We start from the raw sequence: 21571 nt of genomic DNA on the forward strand, positions 1-21571 counted from the left end.
CATGTTTATCAGGCCTGCAGGTCTCACTGCGCTGCTCAACATGTGCAAATACTGCCACCTGGTGGTGCCAGTGGGGTACAGCTGCAGTCACATAATTTTATCTTGGTGACAAAACAAATATATAATACAGCATTTCTCTTTGTTTTGCTGTGTTTTAGTCTCCAGTATGAAGAGCTTAGAAAGCGGTCTGTTCAGGAGGCGGTTCTGCTACTGCGTCACCAACGACACCAACGACCTGACCGGTGAGAACCCGGCTCCTCCCGACCCAAACCTGCAGCTCTTCTCCTCATCATAACCTTTTCACCCCAAGATTTCACCGCCATCCTTCTGGACGTGATGGGAAACTCAACCAGCTTCCTGCAGGAGCTGTTCAAGTCCTCCTCCATCCTGTCAGGTGTGAGCAGGACGCCTCCGTTTGAGCTCAGATTAAACACACCCAGAATAAACACTCAGATTAAACAGCTCAGATTAAACACAAATACGGTTCTGGTTCTGCCTGGTTCTGGTTCTGGTTTGAACTGGTTTGATCTGGTTTGAACTGGTTTGAAGTGGTTTGAACTGGTTTGATCTGGTTTGAACTGGTTTGATCTGGTTTGAACTGGTTTGATCTGGTTTGAACCGGGTCCGTCTGCAGGCCCAGACAGGAGGAAACGTCTGCAGGAGAGGAGCTGCAGAGGAGACGGTTCAGTCCAAGGAAAACCTCCAGGACAAATTCAAGTTCTGCACAAAAACAGAGCAAATATATTTAATTTAATCAGCCCAGGAATCAATGAGGGAAGATCTGGATCAAATGTTTCCTCCAATGATCCAGGAATAATTTCCTGGTCGATGATCTGAGGATGATCAGCTTCAAACTCTAAGAAAACAAGAATGAGAAGGACAGAAGTTATTAGGAGGATCAATATGCAGAATATTGATTGATTGGTTTAATCTGGAGCGATTTGAGGCCCTTAAAGTTCAGCGTTCAGCTCTGACTGGAAACTTTGACCTGTTTAATGTCTGATGTGTTTCCTGTTTGTGTCTCAGTCAGCCAGAGGAACAACTCCGACTGCATCTACATCTGTGTGATGGCGGGGAAGACGGGTAGGTAAAGATCTGCTGCGGCGACTTCAACCAGAATCATCTGTCATGTTTTCCCCTCAGAGTCTTCAAGGCTGATGGAAGAAAACATTCTAGCTTCTCTAAAGGAAGTGAATCTTCCCGGAGCCTTTTGTCTGACTGAAGTGCGTTTTGTCCAGGCAGAGAGCTGAGCGGCTTCTGGGACGACGGCTCCGTCACGCCGCTCTTCAACCAGACGATTGTTGAAGGACCAAACAGAGGTTTGTTTAATCTGCTGGGAGATTTAATCCAGATGCACTAATTATAAACTAAATAAACCTGCTGTTCGTTTCAAACTTAACCGTTAAAAGCTGCATGTTTTGGTTCCCTCCCTACTGGTTGTACCAATCTCCTCAGAAAGTCAGTTTTCTGCTTAGGCCTCTAACGAGCATCAATCAGTGCAGGTGTGTAAAACCAGGGAGAGACTAAAACATGCAGGATGCCTTCAGGACCCACTTTGGACACCCCTGGTCTAAAGCAGAGATGATTGTCAAGACCAGAATTTATATTATTTGCATTTTTAGGAAGAGGCTTAAAATTTTATTTAAAAAAAAAAAACTTCCCAAATAAACTTAAGAATTAAGGAGGAAAATATGAATCTGTAATATTTGGGATATGGATTAAAATCAGATGAACTGTTTTAGTTCGCTTTTCATATTCCTGAAGGTCTGAATAAAATGTAAAATAAAAAGAATAAATATGGAAAAATCTATTGTCTGCATTTCTAAATTTATTTCTGTTTTATTTACTGAAGTGAATCAAATATTTTAAATAGTTTTACAGAAAAACTGGTTTAATGTAAAAAGACTTGAACTGTGTGATTAAAGCTGTAAACTTATTTGTTAACATAATCTGTTGTAATATAATCTACATTTACTTTGTTTCCAAAGCTCTTTTAGCCAAACCGGCTAACGTAGCATCGTGCTAGCTTCTGACTCTGCCAGGTTTAGCTAACGCTAACAGACAGAAATTCAAACGTTTGTTTTCAGATTTATTCATCTGCTGTTGTATTTCCATAAACTTTAAACTTATTTCTGTTTGATCTTAATAATTTTTTGGTCTTTTTTATGCAGCAGTTTAGCAAACAATAGCAGCTTCATTTCAGTGTATTTTTTATCAAACAGGAACATTAACATTTGACCTTTGACCTTTCTGTCTTTCTTAAAGTGGCGAACCTCTCCTCCATTCGACTTCCTGTTGGTGAGCGGACTGCGTCTTAAAAACCAGATTATTCAGCTCAGATCCAGGTGTTAGTCTAGACCTCTGCTCAGGTTTGGTTCATTTCACTCAAAATGTGTTTCTCAATAAATCTCCATTATTTGGTTTAAGCTCAGCGGCATCTGCATGTTTACAAGTTTGATTCCTGGTGACAAAACGCCGCAAATTATTAGATTTAAATCCTGTGAAAATAAGAATCCATAACAGCAGATGGAAAATCCATGAATTGTAAGGAAACTTGTTGCCTTTATACAAACTAGTTGATACTTTTCAGAGCGTAAAGTTCAAAATCAGAAGACAAAACTAACTTAACTTTCAGCGAGAGATGTGAAAAGATGTCAATAATTACTGAATATTGATCAAACGTATTTGCTTGTCAGTTTGGTTCATTTAAAAAATGGGAAAAATGTCTGATAAGTGAAACAATCTGCCAAGTTAGTTTTGTCTTATTTCACATTTACTGCGATATTTACTCAAGAAACTGGACAAAAATCCTTTATTAGGATGTTGTTTTGCAGTGTAGCAGGTCATTTCCTGAAACCTTCATGGGAACTACAAAGTACTGTCCTGGAAGTTAATATTTGCCTTTGCAGGACTTATAAAGTACTTTTACTGGTTGCTCTTAAGGAACACTTTCCCAAAACCTAATGATCATTTCCTGGAAGTTGTGAGGTAACAGTTCTGACAGCCGGGTCCATACTGAAAAGTAATTATTTGGTCTTTTAACTTTCTCATTATGCTTCTTTAATCTTAAATTTGATGCAGAAATCGTGACGGTTTCATTGCTCATGTTTCCTCCAGCTTCGCCACATCTGAGCAGAACATCGTCAACAACGTTAAAGGTCACGACCTCCGTGGCGGTCACACCGACGTCCTCCAGGCCTCCAGGCTTCACTACAGGACGTCCATCAAACATCAGGACGAGCCAAAGCGTCTCAACTCCACAGATCAGAACAGCAGGAGCAGCAGAGGCGACATCAGCTGGAACCACGAGACGACCAGCCAGCGCCGCTGCTGCAGCTATGCCTGCAATCACAGCCCGACCTCCTGCAGCTGCAGCCACATCAGCAGCTGCAGCCACAGCCACAGGCGTAACCGCAGCCACTGCTGCAGCTCCGCCTGCAGTCACAGCCCGACCTCCTGCAGCTGCAGCCACATCAGCAGCTGCAGCCACAGCCACAGGCGTAACCGCAGCCGCTGCTGCAGCTCCGCCTGCAGTCACAGCCCGACATCCTGCAGCTGCAGCCACATCAGCAGCACCTCCTGCAGCTGCAGCAACATCAGCAGCCACTGCTGCAGCTCCGCCTGCAGTCACACCCCGACCTCCTGCAGCAGCAGCCGCCCTGAAATCACCTGACAGTCTGGTGGAAACAAGCATTTCTCCAACATCTCCTCTACAAACGACCTTCACTAGACCTTCAACCCTCCGACCAGCAGGACGACCTGCAGAGACGACGCCGAGCAGCAGAGACAGAACACCTGACCGGCCCAGAGAAACGGAGAGACCAGGTAAACACTGAGCAGGTGAACACTGAGCAGGTGAACACTGAGCAGGTTTCTGAGCAGGAAGGCGGTCAGCTGCTGATGAAAGGCCGGTTTTTTTATGATGGGAGGAAGTTCTTAAAATCAAACATTTTAAAGGTCAAAAGTCACTGAGTTGGGAACTAAATACTTAGTCTTCAAGCTAAATATTTATTTTCCAAACTGAACATGTAGGTCCAAGCTAAATATTCAGCTAATATAAAAATGTTTTTCACAAAAATAATTTATGGATGGATGAACCGTCTTAAAAGTCTTAAACCTGCATATTAGCTAAACATTTAGCTTGGACATAAATATTTAGTTTCTAACCCAGAATGTAGTTAGCAACTGGAATAGTTAGCTTGGCTGCTAAATATTAGATTAAAAAAAATAAACATTTAGTTTTTAAAGTAAACATTTACCTCTGATTTAAACATTTAGTTGTGAACTAGATGTCTCCTTTTTAGCTTCCTGACTACAAGTTTCATTTAAAAGCTAAATGTTTAATATTTAGTTTGGATTCTGACATGATGAAAATGTGACTTTGGAAAATGAAACCCACATTTTTCTTTATAACAGGTTAAATAAACAAAAATATGCTTTTAAATTTTAAAGATTCACAACCTGTTGGATTTCCAGGCAGCTGAAAATGTTTCCTGATTTATTTCTATATCAAGTTTTTCTCCAAATCAGAGCAACAACTAACGTTTCCCCTCTTCAGCATCTTTACTGCTGGAACAATGAGGAACTTATTCTGTAGTGATTTCCTGCAGCGCAGCGTCTCGTCTGACGTCAAACAAGCATTAAATACGTTTTTATTTGTTTTTCTTTGTCACATTGAGACAAAACAGAGACATGACTCTGACTGATATGAACATGGAGGAGCAGCTTGGAGGCATCGTCATGCTGCTGTCCTCCAGCTGAGTGCCGGTACCGCTCGGCCCGCTTGACCCGAACAGAGCAGCATCAGAACCGTCCGCCGTCATTTCTGGGCTCATCGATGGCGTCTGATTCAGTTTGAGGCTGACGGGGGGCGAGGCGGGCGAGGGGGTGGAGATGTTGCAGATGGAGGAGGCAGAGCCGGAGACGGTCGCCATGGCAACAGGAGGTGCAGCCCTTCTTTATGGAGGAGATTTAATACAGAACAGCACCAACGCTTAAAAAGGAATGATTAATAAATATCTGCATTTTTTATTAGATTTACATAAATACCAATTGTTTCTTTATTTTAATTTTAAGGATTGGTGTTTTTATGCCAATTTTTCTTTTAAATCTCTTTTTTGTTTTATTTATCAAGGTAATTTATTTTAAAAATTCACTCTAAAGTTTTCTTTGTTTTTTTAATGTATTTAAAAGACAAAAGATTTAAAATGTTGGTCTAAATCTGGAGTTCAGGGTGAATCTTGGCTTGGTCCGCAGTTCTCATCAGAACCACTAGATGGCGGTAACATCACACTGCAAAAGCAGAAGAAAAACCGTCCATCCTCCTCCATCACCTTGACTTTTGCCTAGCAACAGGCGGAGCTGCAGCAGCCTGCGCAGTTTGTCTTTAGTTTGCAGTAAAATGAGCTTTTAGCTGCGCAAGTTGCTGCGGGCACAGAAACACGAACCACGATCTGATGATCGATCAGCTGATCAATCGGCTCCGATCAGCTGGGAGGGAAAACTGAGAGGGTTGATCTGATCTGATCTGATCTGATCTGGGGAAAAGATGCAGTTCAGGTTTATATTCATGTTGATTCCTTTATCAAAGGTTTGCAGGCAGATGATGGAGCAAAATGACAGAAACAGACGAACATGTTCAGAGGAATCTCTACCTGAATCACATGAACTGGTTCACAGCAGGAGGTGATTCAGTCCTTTGGTTCAGGTGTGTTGGACATCCAGGAGCTGTTGGACGTCACCACTGGGAGTACTGGTTGGACGGAGGGAGGGGTTCATTTCCACCAAATAATCTCAGAAATTTTCTAAGAAGAAAAATTTAATTTAATTTATGAGTTTGAAAAAAAAATCAGAAATTTTAAGATTAATCTCAGAAATGTTTTAGGAATAAAACATTAAATGAGTTTATGAGTTTGAAAAGTTGCAAATTTTCTAGAAAAACGTTGAAATTTCTAAAAAAAAAAAATAATAAAAAAAAGTCAGAATTGGTTTATTTTTCCTTTAGTAAATATCTGAGATTATTCTCAAAATTTCAGATTTGTTTTCTAGAAAACGTTTCTGCGTCATACATGTGTGTAAGTGGTTCCATCAGGCAGTGACCAAAGCATCTGACAGTCGGTGAGAACAGGCTGAGCAGAGGAAGCCTTACAGGTTGGATCAGCATCATGACCCAAAGCAAACCAAGTCAGAAAGTTAAAAATAAACAAAGGTTTTGGTGTGGCCTAGTCAAAGTCAGGGCTTTAAGCTGGAGTGAAATGATCTAAAGCAAACTGTTTATGTCCTAATATGCTCTAATGTACCTGAATAAAAACTTTTCTCCAAACCAGAGGGTCAAAATTTCTCCACAGAGATTTAAAGATTTATCAATAATTAAAGATTTATCCTTAATTAATGGATAAAATAATTTTAAATAATTTACTGAGTTAATATTCACCTATACTTGATCTGAATTGTGCTCCTTTCTGCAGGGTGAGTTTCTAAATGTCTCCTTAGTTTTGTTGAAATCTGTTTTATGCTAATGAGGAGCGGTTGCTCCTCTAATGGATTAACGACGTTTGTAACGAAGAATCTCCTGATTTGAATTTAAACGTCGATGCAGCAGGAAACGTTTTCCTCCCAGAGATTAATTATGTTTGCTTGTATTTCACCTTTTGCTTGTTGGTTTCTAATCTGTAATCAGGCAGTAGATAGAGACGCAGACCTCAGGGACTGTGGATGTGCTGAGTCTCTGACTGAAGTGACCTTTGACCCTGTCTCTCGAGAGGCTGTCCCTGGAGGAGGCCGGAGCCTGGCGGCGAAGCGGAGACGCTCGGAGAGCTGAAGCTGCAGCCCTGCATCCTGGAGCTCTGCCGGTTCTTCTCCCAGTGCCTCTGCAGGCCGCTGAGCCCGACGCGCACCAAAAGGTTTCCACACGTTCCTGAGTGACTCCGCCGCCCCCTACTGGCCAGGCTGTCAAATTATCCATCATCTGGTCAGATAGAAGGACAGAAACATGCAGGTCTAAGGTTAAAAACCCTTTTTGGTTTACGACTAAAAGGAGTTTTTGCAGATATTCTGGAGTCGTTGCAGCTGGTTGAGCAACAAGAATAATAATCCCAACAAGGGAACCATAATCTGAGATAAACACACAGAGTATGTTTAGTGGCAAGTTGGATTCAGGAGAAACTGAGCAAGATTAACTGAAACGTTTCCAAAACGAGACTGGTTGTCTCAGATGGAGGTCGGAACGTAGGCGGACCGAGAACTGGAGAACTTTGGGTCAGTTTTCCTTCCAGAAAAAAGTTTGATGGTCTGGTTTAGTCTGGTTTGGTCTGGTTTGGTCTAGTCTGGTTTGGTCTGGTCTGGTCTGGTTTGGTCTAGTCTGGTTTGGTTTGGTTTGGGCTGGTTTGGTCTGGTCTAGTCTGGTTTGGTTTGGTTTGGTCTGGTTTGGTCTGGTCTGGTCTGGTTTAGTCTGGTTTGGTCTGGTCTGGTTTGGTCTAGTCTGGTTTGGTCTGGTCTGGTCTGGTTTGGTCTAGTCTGGTTTGGTCTGGTCTGGTCTGGTTTGGTCTAGTCTGGTTTGGTTTGGTTTGGTCTAGTCTGGTTTGGTCTGGTTTGGTTTGGTTTGGTCTGGTCTGGTCTGGTTTGGTCTGGTTTGGTTTGGTCTGGTTTGGTCTGGTCTGGTCTGGTTTGGTTTGGTCTGGTCTGGTTTGGTTTGGTTTCGTCTAGTCTGGTCTGGTTTGGGCTAGTCTGGTTTGGTTTGGTCTGGTGTGGTCTAGTCTGGTTTGGTCTGGTCTGGTTTGGTTTGGTTTGGTCTGGTCTGGTTTGGTTTGGTTTGGTCTAGTCTGATTTGGTCTGGTCTGGTCTGGTTTGGTTTGGTCTAGTCTGGTTTGGTTTGGTTTGGTCTAGTCTGNTGGTGTGGTCTGGTTTGGTTTGGTTTGGTTTGGTCTAGTCTGGTTTGGTCTGGTCTGGTTTGGTTTGGTCTGGTTTGGTTTGGTTTGGTCTGGTTTGGTTTGGTTTGGTCTGGTTTGGTTTGGTTTGGTCTGGTCTGGTTTGGTCTGGTCTGGTCTGGTCTGGTTTGGTCTGGTTTGGTTTGGTTTGGTGTGGTCTGGTCTGGTCTGGTAAATCATATGATCATCTTCTTGCTGTGGGTCGGCCCGACTCGGATCAGAACTTCATTCTGGGTCGTTGACTTTGTTACCGTTGGTAGCTGGTTGCCGCCTTCTGGACCTGGATGGTTTTCCACTGAGAGGAAACCTTCAGGTAGAACCAGAACTCTCCTGATGTAACCCGTTACCATGGCAACCCAATCTGATACGCTGGTTTAGGAGAAACCCTGGAGGTGCAACCAGCCTGGTGTCACAGTGAGGGGAGGAAAAGGTCTGACTTCAGCTCTCCTGAAGTCACTGAAAATCGTTTCTGATTTTCAGTGACTGCCTCATGTTTTCATCCCCGTCGTTCTTCACTTTTCACCAAGATGAATGTTTCATTTCTGAATGTTTTATTTCTGAATGTTTTATTTCTGAATGTTTCATTTCTGAATGTTTCATTTCTGTTTGCTCTGACAGATACTGTGACGACAGCTTCCTGTGGTACGAGGAGCACACGTTCGAGGTGTGCCGAAGAGTCAAGAGAGTTTCCTTCTCCAGAAGTAAGTGACTGTAGATCCGAGGCGAAAAACTGAAAACGACGTTTCACAGAAACTAACCGGTCAGAAAATGAACCATTTGATTGGTTCGTTCTCCACCTGCGCTGAGACAAACATGGAGTTAGTGCCTCAAAAATGGCACGGCATTTAAAAAAAACACAATTTCACCTTAAAATGTTTCTTGTATATATTTATTAAGACGTTTTTGGCAACATGAGAAGAATCTGAAACACGTTCTGCAGCCGAGGCGCCTTGACGAACATTTAAGACCAGTTCCTGTCGCCTCCATCTGATTTTTGGTTCTGCGAATAAATAGATTCATGTTTTGATATTGAATTAGATCTAGAATATTTATTTAACTTTTCACAGTTTAGCACAGAAGTGAAGAACAATCCATGAAAGTGACCGAGCCTTTTCTGTAGGGCCCCTGAGCCCAGAGGCTTTAAAGCTTTTTATTTATTTGTGCAGAATGTTTTTGAAGCCGCATCCCATATTTGTTCATTAGACATTATTGCTAATTATTTAATATTTCATAACATCAAGACAGGATATAACTGTTGGTTTGTGGAGTTTTTAGTTTATCCTTTATATTTTAATGGAAATGATGTAAATCCATCTGTAAAAAGTGTAAAATAAATAAAGTTACATCTACAGAGAGTCCCTTTAAACCTCTGAGGGGTTTTCTCATTAAGCACTAATGAACACAGACGAATCAGTGGTGTTACTATGGCAACCTGGATCTTCATTAAACGCTTAGGTGTTTAGGATCAAAGTTTCTCTTGATCTTTGTCTGACGCAGCAGAAGGAGGTCTGACTGCAGGTCCATCATCGTGTTTCCGTCGGTTCCTGTTCCAGCACAAAGCTCTGAAGTTCTTCCTCTGGTGTCGGGTTCCCGGCTGTAACCTTCTCGGTTCTCCTCCTCCCTCCACAGATCTGAAACAGAGATGCTTGTCTAAGATGTGCAACAAACTGTGACCCGCCAGGAAGCGGCGGAAACAAAGAGCCGTTCATCTTCCAACAACAGCTGGAAGCTGCTGGTGATTCACAAAACATGCAGTTTGCACCTTTTATCTGGATATTAATCACTAATCTGCCATGCAAAATATAAATAAAGTCTATTTAAGAGAAGAAGCTAGTTTTAAAACATTAGTCTTTATTGGTTGCCTCTGTTTACAGTTTGTTTTAATCCGACCTGCAATGAAAACATCAGGTTGATGAACGTAAACTTTAATCCATGTGACTTTTAAATATTTGATTTGTTCTTCATGTTTAAAAAGTAAATGGCTGTTTAATGTCATGAAGAAGAAACATGACGCCATGACGAATAATCTCAGTTTTTTACCCTGAATGTGACGAACATCCTGCATAATTCAGCTGGAAAACAAACACATTTCAGAAGAAAACGAGGTTTCCGTTAAGGATTTGTAGTGTGAGCGTCTCGTCTATTTATTACTCCTCATGCTGCAGGTTCATCAGATCCAGTGTTTTCAGAGTTCAGAGGATTTTACCCATAAAAGACAGAAACGTTTATCTGTAGAAAACAAGCAGAGAAACTGGTTTTCGTTCTGGCGGTCAGGAAGTCGCTGTGCTTGAGTTTTGGTTTGCATGTCGATAATTTGGCTTTTAATTCATGAAAGATGCTTGTTTACTAACATTTCTACAGTCTTATTAAAGTATTTAAAATATTTCAAACTGTTTGATCGGCTTTTTTTAAAGATTTCCACAAGTTAAATGAAGTAAACGCCATGTTGATCGTTCCTCTGGGACGTTTTTAATAATTTCTTATCTTTAGATGTTTTTTAGATCTGTGGTGAATTTGAGTTTTATTTTATCTGGAGTCATTTTTATGGAAAAGCTGCTTCTTTTAAGCCTTTTCTCTTAGAAATCTTTATTAAATAAAAATCCTGACTTTCTGTTGGGGACAAAAGCTCTTCAGAACATTTTTCATGCTTTATGAGGTCAGAACTCTGTGGCTCTTCGTCCAGTTTGGGAATTTAAGGCTTTATTTATTCAGGAAGCAGAGCTGGTAGCAAGTTTTTAAGGTTTTTATCTCAAAAGGAGTAAAATTATTCCTGGACACGTCGAGGGAAGTGAGGAACAAATCTGGATCTTAACTGTTTTCTAGAACAATATTCCCAAAGAGCCGTTTCCAAAACCGCCTCAGTTCATCCTTGCTTGTGTGAAGACCTCCTTCAGGAGATGACAGAGACGTCTGTCTCTTCTAGTCTTCCTAGAATGAACAAACCTCCATTCAGACCTGATCCAAACTTTGAGTCTTGGTTTTTCTTCGTTGCTCAGTTTTCATCCAGCAGCTCTGAGGGAATCGTTGGAACTAAAAGTTCATTATTTCTCTCATCCAAACATTTATTTTTACCTGTTTTCATAGATTGAATTAAATAAACGATAAATGTAAATAAAGCCGTAGATCTTTTGATGTTGGAGACGTTTTTACTTCGGATCTTAGAAACGGGTCAGATTTTCATGAAAAGCCTTCAGGTGTTCTGTCACACCTGGATCTTCTCACCTGTCCGACTCAAAGCTTCGCTGTCGGCCTGCTGCTCCGGCGGGCCGGCCCCTCCCTCCTGTTTGCACTCATTGATCCGAAGTCCCGGGAGGATCAGATGAGACCCGTTTGATCCTCCCGGGTCGCAGATCCAGAACCCTGCTGGACAAAGGCGGCTCTGTGGATCCCCCTGCCGGACCCGCCTGCATTTATAAAAAACCCTGACATACCTGCACGGGAACCGGACCGGGATAAGCTTCTGCTCAGGTGTCACCCGATAGCCGGTAAGAGCTGGAGGCTCTTTCCTCCTCCTCTTCCTCCTCCTCCTCCTCCTCCTCCTCAGGTCGGAGTGATAAACAGCTACAGAAGCTGAGGATTCATTCTGCTGGGAACAGAACCTGACCCACTTTGGCTGGAGGCAGCAGAGCGAAGGAACAAACTCCAACGTCTGGAACACAAATAAGGTTAGACCTTCCAGTTTGTTTGACAGATGCATTAAATGGATGTTAATATTTGTTGTTTTCCTGCTAAATAAAAATGTTCTGTGAATATTCAGGCTGATATTTAACAATAAGTTGATTTTTAGCTGAAGGAAGTTCCTGCAGATCCTCTCTGGATGTTTCTGTCCTTGGAGTCGTTTGGAGGTCGACTGAAAAACAGGCAGGCGAGGTCGAGTCAGGGCAGCTGGAAGAAAACAAACCAATGAACAAAACTACAGGAGGACTTCAGGGTGAAGATAGAAGAGGTCTCCAGAAGTCTAGAGTTTATTCTTCCTCATGTTGGATGTTAACTCTGGGACCAAATCCTGGAGGCCGACCCATCGAGAGTCGATCAGTTTGTTCATTTTTCAAAACTTTTCTCTGGGTTTTCAGTCGGACTGTTTCAGTTTCTCACCAAATTGCTCCTGGATGCCAGAAAAGTTGCTCTTTGTTTCCATTTTTGATCCTTTGCTGCTGGAAGCTCTCAGCTTTTCTTCTCCATGTGTTGGAGACAGTCAGGAGAAACGGCTCCACCGGGCCTCCGCTCTCCGTCCTGGTTCTTCTGTTCCAGTCAGTCATGGTTTCCTTGGACAGAAGTGGTTTCTTTACTTCCCTTTCTTCACCTGCTGCCATTGTTGAGGAAGCTCTGCACTGGTGGCAACATGATTTTATTGGAGTTTACTACATGAAAAATCCCTCAAAGTCCAAACATGAATTTCTTTAAATTCTTCTCAACACGTCTTTAAGTTTAGTTTGTGTTTGATTTTTGCCATCTTGCCTTAAATCAGCTTATTTGCTCCTGTTTAGATGTAAAATCTGGATTAAATCACAGTGCAGGGCTGTGCATGCAGGTCCAGCTCAACCTCAGCAGTCATCACTCCTCCACCACCGTGCTTGGCTGTTGGTATCAGACGTTTGTGCCGAAATGTCCAAAATACAAACCCGTCGGATCGTTTCATGATTAGCATTTAGCATGCTAACAGGCTGTCGTATAATCTTGTTTGATAATCTGGGGCGGTAAAGCCGGAGCTCCTGTGCCTCAGCAGGCCGCTGTCTCCATTAACACGGAGGCTCAGGCTCTTCAGCTGACATTAGAGATAAAGTGTAGCAGCGAGGCAGTGATATCGCTTCCCGCTGCAGGTGAAACCCAGCCGGCTCTGTGAAGCATCATCAACCCACTTGTTGGTGTGGTGGAGCAGAGCCACAGGTGGGCTGAGCGGTTTGGAGCCATTAACCGCTGATGCAGCGGGCGCTGAAGGTCTCGTCTGGCGCAGCTGCAATAATCATGATGGTGATGGGGGTAATTTATGGAGCTGGTGTGAGATGCTGGAGTAAATGCAGGTCTCTGTTACAGCCGATGTTCCCTCCTCCTCCCTGATGGCTGTGATGAAGCCGACTATGATCGGCTGGCTTCATGTTCTCTCTGCACCAAATTAAAACATTAAAGGAAACAAACTGCAGCAGGAATTTATGTAAAACTGAACAACAGTCAAACTGAAACATGGCAGAAATCTGAATCACTTCCTGAAGCAAAAACAGATCTGATCCTGTGGAGGGTGAAATGTGATGTCATTGACACATGGAGGGCATCAACATGGCCGAATTTAATGCTTTAGTGTTTTTGATACGACATTTTATCATTAGCTGCTGCTACATGCTGTGTTGGTAGCATTTAGCATTAGCTTCTACAAAATAGCTTGTTGGTATTCTGTTTTAGCATTAGCTTCTGTTAAATAGCTTGTTATTCTAGCACTAGAAGTGTTTAGGGATTCATTATATATCGACATCAGCGCGGATGTGACGGTGTTTGGGGTCAGAGTTGGTGGCTGTGGGGTCACCATGAGCTAACCGCCGCCTTAAAGGGCCAGTGCGGATCGCAGCTCTGAATTTTTCTCCAATAAAAGCTTCATAGTTTTCATCTGGAGGCTTCCTCCATCTGTTCTTGTTTTATTGTGGCTCTAATGTTTTTCCAATCAGATTTTCTCTGCAGGATCTCATCATGCTTCTGCTGTGGATCTTCATGCTGCCGGCTGCTTCCTGCAGTGAGTTTCACCCAATCACTGAGCTCTAGGCAGGCTGCTCCCTCTCTGCCCTCATGCTTTCCTTTATTTGTGTAATTACACTAATCACACAATGATTAATCAATTAACTGCTGATGTGTTAAATGTTGCATGCATGAATTAAATCTCCTCTTTTTTCTGCAGCGCTCTCCGGCAGCTCCGTGTTCTGTCCGGACCCAGAGGGCAGCAGCCGAGACGCAGGTCATGTAATTGGTGAGAAACATCCTTTATTATTGTTGTTTTATTTTTTATCTGGAACAATAAACTTCAGGCATGTTAACGGTCACCACACAAGCTGCTTGAATTAATCCTAATGAACCAGAGGAGCTGAAGGTTCAGCGGGTCGAGAGGATGAATCAACGAGCCGAACCGGATCACAGCCTGCAGGGAGGAACGTTTCCTTCAGGGACTTTCATCTTTACTTTAATTACTTTAATTAGCTGTTATTTACTCAAGCAAAAAAACTATTTTGAACAGAAAGGAGCACATTTTAGAACGATAATCAGTTCCTAAACTTTCTCTCTCTCTTTAAAAACAGCCTCAACAGTTATTGGCACCATGTGAAACATAATAAGCATCAGAGTAAACTAATGTTTAAGAAAATGTTCTGTTAACTCGTTTGGATCATTATTCTGCTGAATAACGACTCATTTTCAGTTTTTCTGTCAGAAATGATTCTTATTTAAAATCTGAACTCATGCAGTCTGATGAGGCAGAGCAACAGTCCCACAGCATCACTCCTCCTCCACCGTACTGAGCAACTTGTTTCACAGCAGACCCACCGGGAGAGTTTGATGCTGAAAAGCCTCAGTGGACGTTCGCCTGGTTTCTGTTTGTTTTCCCAAATTATTCGCAGAAAATCAACTGTTTTTTTTTTTTTTTTTCATAGAGCCTGGGAAGCTGAAATACTTTAGTTTAATGTTTAACGACACATTATTGGTTGGTGTTTACAAAGCAGCCAATCCAGAGGCTGAATTTATTTTCCTGATTGGCTGATGCCAGTTTGAAGATCTCATGTCATATTTATGATCCAGAGAATCAGAAAGTCGTAGATTACTGATTTAAAAGTTTGAGACATTTTCTCTGTTAGTAAAGAAAAGTTTTCAAACTGTTTAGTTTATTTTGATAGCACTTGTTGATGCCAATAAATTTGTCTTCAGTGATTTTTGAATCCCTCTGAATAAATGCTACATCAGATGATGGTAAGGAGTGACCGATGCTGCCAGCAGGAGATGTTTCATATGATGAAACGTTACAAAACACGCAAAAATCTGCTTTAATTATGACACAAAAAGATGATTTAAAGCCCTCTTTAAGTAATATTAACATTTAAACCAAAGTTGTGCAGCTGTGAGAAAACAAAGCTACTGATTATTACAAAATGATTGATTTTAGATTAATTTTTTGAGACTGAGTGTAATAATCATACATGAACTCTCCTCTGGAAACCTGCAGACAGGATTGTCTGTGAGACGGACAGAAATCTGCTGAAGCTTGGTTTCGATTTGACCAGCTCCATCTTCTCCTTCCTCCATCAGACTGTCTGGGTCTGCGCTTCGTCTGGCTCCACGCCGTCTTCGATAACTTCCCCTCGCTGCTGAGCTTCGTGTCCAGGCTGCGGTGTGCATCAGGGCTGTGTCCGCGGGACCTGGAGGACTACGGCTGCTCCTGCAGACATGTGGCGTCTGGGAACCCGGTGGATCCTCTGGACACGTAAACGAAGCCCAGATGATTCCCAGATCCTCATCTCATTGATTAGAGGAGAATCTGTAAACTTTGATGCTCATCTGAACACATTTTAAGCAGAAGAAGAATTTGGAACAATGATTAGAAATACATTGACTTCTGTAAATTTGATTTTCTTTAGAAACAGAGCTGGATTGTAACCAGTTATATTTACTTGAGTAACTTTTTTTGAAAAAAAAAAAAAAACTTTTAGGAGTATTTGGGACCTGCCATGCAATGCATAGGGAGAGCAGTCATGGCAGGCACCTATTGTTCTACACCCAATAGAATGTCTGGATATTTGGGGCATTTGTGAGCTGCAGCTAAAACGCTGGGTCCGAAGTGATGGGCACATTTCTGCAGCCCCATGTAAATTTCTTCAGGAGTTTTCTAGTTTTACTATGCTGTACTTTCTACTTTTACCTGAGTAATTTTATTATGAGGTATTTTTACTCTTATTTGAGTAAAATTTCTGGATTTTCTACCCACTGAATGAAAAACAAATATGGTTTAACCAAAAATTCAACAGACACAGAAACACACCTGTAGTTTTTGTTAAAGTTTAATAAGTTTTTTATTGAAAGGAACTGATCTGGGAAAGACTTGTTTTACCTGATTTTATTATTTTTTGTTACTTATATGAATTATTGTAATTTTTGTCCTTAAAATACTACAATTTCCACTTAACTTTATATTTTGATCCATCCGTTAAGAAAAGGTTAAAAAATAAAAAAATGAAAAATTGAACAAGTACCCAAGAAGTGAAGAAAACCTTTAACAAAAAAGCCTTTAACCCTGAAGAAAAATACGTTGAAGTATTGCTACTTTTAATTGAGTGTAATTTTTGGGTTCTCTGCCTCTGGTTAGATATAAAATGCTGTCAGGTTTAAGTAAATCTCATGTTTTTTTGTTGTTTTCTTCTGCTGCAGCTGCTGTGCAGCTCACAGGCAGTGCTACCAGAGTGCTGCCCCCTGCAGGCAGCGGCTGCCTCCGCCTCCGTATAACTTCTCCTGCTCCGCAGAAACCAGCAGCTGCGGTGAGTCTCAGACTGAACAGAACCTGGAGATCCTGTCTGAGGATTTGGGTTCATGGTTCCTCTTTCTCCTGCAGACGTTGGCGACCCGTGTCAGCAGAGGCTTTGTGGATGCGACCGAGCCGCCATCGACTGCTTGACGCGGAGCCGCTGCAACCCGAGTCTGAGGGGCCTGACGGAGGCCGCCTGCTCCGCTGGAAATGCTACAGGTGGGTTGGATCGGTTACATCCGTTTTACAGCAAACTGTTCGGATAATTATTAATATTTATATTATTATTATTGGAAATCTCTTATCAAGGTACATCTGACGTTATATTTGACCTGTTGGCGGTGAAATTGGTTGATCTTAAATAAACTGGTTTCCAGCCACAGACTCGTCCGTAAACTGCTTTCATTTATTAACAATGACATTAAGTGTTTTTTTCTTTAAGTAGATGCTAAACTGAGATTGGAATTAGTTTGGATGTTACCACGATGTCACGGTTTGTTTTTAAGTTATAGTCAAAAATTACCAATCTAAATATTTAGCTAGCTAACTGGCTACATAGAGCTAGCACGTTTAGCTCTAGTTTGGAGACAAACTAAATATTTAGATTTGAGATAAACATTTAGTTAGCAAGATTAATATATAGTTTTGAACTAAATATATAGCTTGGCTAACCAAATATTTGGCTCCAAAGTAAGTATTTAGTTCACCAGCTAAATAAAATATTTGGTTAGCTAATTAAGTATTTAGCTAAACCGCTTCAAACTAAACATATTTAGCGTCAAACTATGACATTTATAAATGAATAACTTAGAAAAATGAATCTTTTTTTTTCTTTGACAGGCTAAATAACCCAAACTGCAGTAAAATCGTTTACTGTTTAATTTTACAAACTACAAATATTGATTTATGTATTTAGATTGCAAGAAGTCAGATTAGGTTCCAACCATTAGATGGCAGCAAATTGCTACAATATGATCCTCAGTATGTGTAGAATATGCATCACTTGGCATCTGTGGAAAATAACACGCCTCTGTGGCTGTTTGAGGAAAAAGACACAATAAGCATAGAAGGGGTAAAGTCATCTGACCTTTAACCTCTACTCTTAGTGGGCAGCTGCAGATTTCTGGTCACTGGACGCTGATGTTTGACTGGTTTCACTGGTGTTCCAGAAGTTTCTGAATGGTTTATGTTTTAGTTTCTGAACTTGAGTTTGATGCTGCTCTTTCAAATTCTGGTTCTGTTAATTGGGTTCTGGTTTCTGCAGCAGCTTGACTCATTTTCTCATCTTCCTCCTCTCTTCCTGATCCGGGTCGGAGTCCGGTCAGCGGCTGGGATCTGTCATTAGTCTGGTTCTCGTTTCAGATTGGCTCGGCGGCGCCGTGGCAGAGGCTGACGTCGTCGTCAATGGAACAGGTGAGGCTGAGAGGACGGAGCCTCCACTCGTCTCTGGACGGTGCGTCACGTTTGGAGAGGGTCAGACCGCAGCAAGCGGCTGATTCACACCTCAGCCAATTAAAACAACGACCTCCTGACGTCTCATCCTGCAGCTTCCTGCCCACGTTCATCTGGGAGGAGAAAAATCATTGAATCACAGAGCAGAGTGTCTAAATATAGCTGCAGGAAGAGGCTGAGCTGCTCTCAGTCTGAGTTGAAGTGGAGGTCATTAAAGTGGAGAAGTCAACTTCACAGAGAAAAGTTAGTGGAGCCTGCTGGAGGTCTTCAAGGCTTCAGTCAGAGTTTTTCTCTTTGAAAGCTGACGCAGGAAGCCTCTGTTTGAACCAATCAGAATACGACGATTGTTCCACCTCTGAAGGACGAGCTCAGCTTAAAATCCTGCTAACGTCCAACTGCTGGCTGTTTTCCTGCCTGGACTCTAACGACCTCATCCTTCCTCTTTCCAGATGTTCTCACAGCAGCAGAGCAGCTGTCCAACGCCGCCCCGCCGCCCGCAGGTGAACATCCTGGATCCACAGGAAACATACCACACACTTTATCCTTCTGAATAATAATAATAATTAACTTTAATTCTGTTTAATTATGAGGATTTTAGAGAAAATAAATCGTTTTAACTTCAATAACAGAAAGTAATGGCAGTTTAGCCTCACATTCTTTGTATATTTATATTTGTCCATAATATACATAATATATTATGGTTATAATATATATAATACAATATAATATATATAATGTGGATAAATAATACAGCATATTAATTGGTTAATATGTTGTATTGTTATAGGAAAAATTAATTGAATGTATTAATAAAAGGAAATGATAAAAGTAACCAAGCCAACTTTATTTATAAACATTAAAGATAAAAGTGACCAAAGTGTTGAACAAACATCATATAAAACAGACGAACTGTAGATTATTGATTATCTTCCTGATTATCTTCAGGTTTCTGTGGCAGCTGCAGAAGACCATGATAATAAACACGTCATTTTTAATCTTGGTTCTTTATCAAACCTCCTTTCTGACTTTTACATCCTCTGAACCATCAGAACTGGACCGGGCGATGATCGGTGCTGTGGAAACCCAAACTGATCCGGGTGGGCTGGACGGGGAATTCATCACCGGACCACCAGAACCAACCGTCCTCCGGACCGGTCCTGGTACGACCAGAGAGGAACGGCGCCGTGCTGCGACGTTTGCAGACATGAGCAGCAGAAACGGATTTTAAATGAAAAAGTTTCTCCTGCTCCTCTGAAGCCGAATCTGTTTCTAAAAGACGCACAAAACTGAAAATATGAAACTGAAGTTTCATTGCATGTAAATGTTTTCTTGCAGAGCAGTGGGAGGAGCAGGCAGCAGAGCTGAAACACCAGAGTTTGATCTCTAATGGTAACGTTTAAATCTCCTGTTTTTTAGTTTCTGATCTTTTTCCTGAGCTGCTAATTAATCCATTTGGAGCTGATGGTCCCACAAATGGCTCCACAAATCATTTCTCTGCCCACTGAGTGACTCACTTGGCTCAGACGTTTCCAATCTCTGCATCCAAAGGCCTGGGAGAGGCGGCAGCAGAAGAAGAAGAAGTGGAGTGGGAGGACCAAGCTGAAGATCAGATGACCCAGAGTCCTGCACAAATCAGCCCCAGGAGCCCCAGGAGCCCAATGACCCCCAGGAGCCCCGGTGAGCCACAGAAACATGGAAACCAGTCTGTTTTTAATGCAGATATCATGTTTCCTGATTCTAACAAGGAGCAGAGGTTCATGTTGCTTTTTTATAATTCACATGTCACATTTTTGTAGCTTTTATGTTAGAATGTATTTGTTACAGATGAAATGTTCATTAAAGTTGTTCTAGATCCTCCTGACTGAGTCAGGAATGTAAAATGGTTAAACTGCACCAGAATCTGATCTGTTTCGTTTTTAGTTTTAATAAAAAGCTGAAAGCAGCAGCTCAGGGTTCTTCCTCCTGTCCTCCTGCAGAACGGGGGAGGAAGTTTAGATTTTCTGAGTTTATTGAGGAGGAAAAGTTTCTTCTTTCCTCACCAGGTGGGAGGTGCCAACGATTTATCTCAGGTTTTTAGGAGTGTGATTTCGTCAACAGCCTCCGTTTCCTCACCATGTTTAGGAGGAAGGAGAAATCCACAACAATTGTCTTTGTTTTGTTGGTGTTGAGAACCGGATCGTCACCTGGTTTGATGTCAGACTGATGAGCAGTGATTGGTCTGAAGTGTGAAAGGGGCGGGGTTAAGCTCACAGCTCAGGATGACGAATCGCTTCCCATCGTTGGATTTTACAGCTGAAACCTTCTGAATCTGCTGCAGATCCAGTCCAGTTGGCCCCAAACGGGCCGCCGTCTCCATGGAGCCCTGCTGGGGTTTATTATGGGATGGATCAGACAGCAACGCAGATTCCTGCTGCTGGCGCTGCGCCGTCGGTTCTGACCACAGCATCCCTGAGGAACACGCTGCTGGACGGAACCGGTAAACGTTTTAACAAGAAATGCTAAAACCGCTGAAAGTCACGCAAATAAAACTAGAATGAATGTTTTAGAGTTATTATATAAACATTTTATGATGTAAAAATGAATTGAGCTAATCTGATGTCTGACTGTTTATCCAACACTGAAACTCTGTGAATGAATGTGGAATAAGAAATCCATTTTTCCCATCATGCTGGTTTTAACGGTCATAACTCACCAGTAGATGCCACTGGTTTCAGGAAACCCCAGAACTCTGCAGGAAACGTTCCAGCATCCGTTCTGCTCTCTCTGCAGCTTCATAAAATCAGGTTCTGAGTTGCTGGGTCGTCCGGCGCCGGTTCCCTGCCGGGTGGAGGAACCGTTTTCCTGTTGACTGGGTCTGCAGTGACGCCCTGAGGCTCTGGGACAGCGGAGCTGGGAATCCTGGCAGCTGTCAGGCCAAACATTAATATTAATGAGCTGCTTCTAGCAGCTGTATGTTGGCTCCAGCTGCAAAGGAGGGAGCAGGTCAGAGGTCATCTGAGGGTCTCTTCACTTGTACTTCCTGTTTCCTCTGTAGACGGCTGGACTCGGACTTGGAGACTCGGTGAAAATCTCCACCAGGTTCAGGAAAATCAGGAATCTTCTGATCTTCACCTTTAATCTGCTGCAGGTGTGGAGCCTCTGTCACCTGCATCTCCAACCATCAGCCAGACCAAACCCACAGGAAGCTCAGCGTCAGCTGGGAAATCTGCACCAATCACAGCGACGACGACGCCTCTGTGTGAGGAAGAGGAGGAGGAGGAGGAAGGCTCGCAGGAGGAAGACGGTACGGCTGTTAAAGCAGCTCAGGGTTTCATACATTAAACCCATAAAATCTGCAGTCACTGAGCCGCCATCTTGGTAGGCAGCATCCTTCGCAAACTTAGATGAACCATGACGATTTAAAGACTTTATGTTATCACGCCTGACCAAGCTGCAAGAGACGGCTGCATCAACAAGATGGCTGCTGTCGAGATCGAACCATAGCATCTCTATACCAGCTGTAGTTACAGATACCTACCAAGATGGCTGCCTTAGTAGAAGTGTGGGGTCACATGAGGGCTACGTACAGAGTTAACTGTCTGAGGAGGATAATCAGTTGACCTCTGACCCTTTAGTGGTGGGAAGCTCATAAATCACAGATTAAACATCTCACAGGAGGTGAACCTGCTGATGTTTGTCATTAGGGGCGGAGCCAGGTCCGAAGAGG

At 42.4% G+C, this 21571-nt stretch overlaps 2 protein-coding genes across 2 annotated transcripts in view; both read left to right on the forward strand.

The window, feature by feature from the left end:
- hhla1 (HHLA1 neighbor of OC90) overlaps positions 1-10308 on the forward strand; it is a 19215-nt gene extending 8907 nt beyond the window's left edge. The window contains exons 4-13 of the mRNA XM_016663956.1: positions 13-20; positions 131-242; positions 311-394; positions 1027-1083; positions 1239-1319; positions 2266-2298; positions 3118-3825; positions 6764-6902; positions 8544-8626; positions 9555-10308. Coding sequence (XP_016519442.1) covers positions 13-20; positions 131-242; positions 311-394; positions 1027-1083; positions 1239-1319; positions 2266-2298; positions 3118-3825; positions 6764-6902; positions 8544-8626; positions 9555-9598 — 1349 coding nt within the window. The 3' untranslated portion in view covers positions 9599-10308. The remainder of the gene's footprint in view (positions 1-12; positions 21-130; positions 243-310; positions 395-1026; positions 1084-1238; positions 1320-2265; positions 2299-3117; positions 3826-6763; positions 6903-8543; positions 8627-9554) is intronic.
- A 281-nt stretch (positions 10309-10589) lies between these two features.
- The window catches only part of oc90 (otoconin 90), a 16631-nt gene continuing 5649 nt past the window's right edge, over positions 10590-21571 (forward strand). Inside the window, exons 1-12 of the mRNA XM_016663966.1 lie at positions 10590-13647; positions 13810-13878; positions 15204-15378; positions 16320-16426; positions 16501-16632; positions 17776-17826; positions 18315-18365; positions 18915-19025; positions 19201-19254; positions 19414-19542; positions 20183-20341; positions 20993-21148. Coding sequence (XP_016519452.1) covers positions 13605-13647; positions 13810-13878; positions 15204-15378; positions 16320-16426; positions 16501-16632; positions 17776-17826; positions 18315-18365; positions 18915-19025; positions 19201-19254; positions 19414-19542; positions 20183-20341; positions 20993-21148 — 1237 coding nt within the window. The 5' untranslated portion in view covers positions 10590-13604. The remainder of the gene's footprint in view (positions 13648-13809; positions 13879-15203; positions 15379-16319; positions 16427-16500; positions 16633-17775; positions 17827-18314; positions 18366-18914; positions 19026-19200; positions 19255-19413; positions 19543-20182; positions 20342-20992; positions 21149-21571) is intronic.

The sequence above is a fragment of the Poecilia formosa genome, unplaced genomic scaffold (genome assembly GCF_000485575.1).
Source record: "Poecilia formosa unplaced genomic scaffold, Poecilia_formosa-5.1.2 Scaffold459, whole genome shotgun sequence".
In the NCBI taxonomy this organism is placed as follows: domain Eukaryota; kingdom Metazoa; phylum Chordata; class Actinopteri; order Cyprinodontiformes; family Poeciliidae; genus Poecilia; species Poecilia formosa.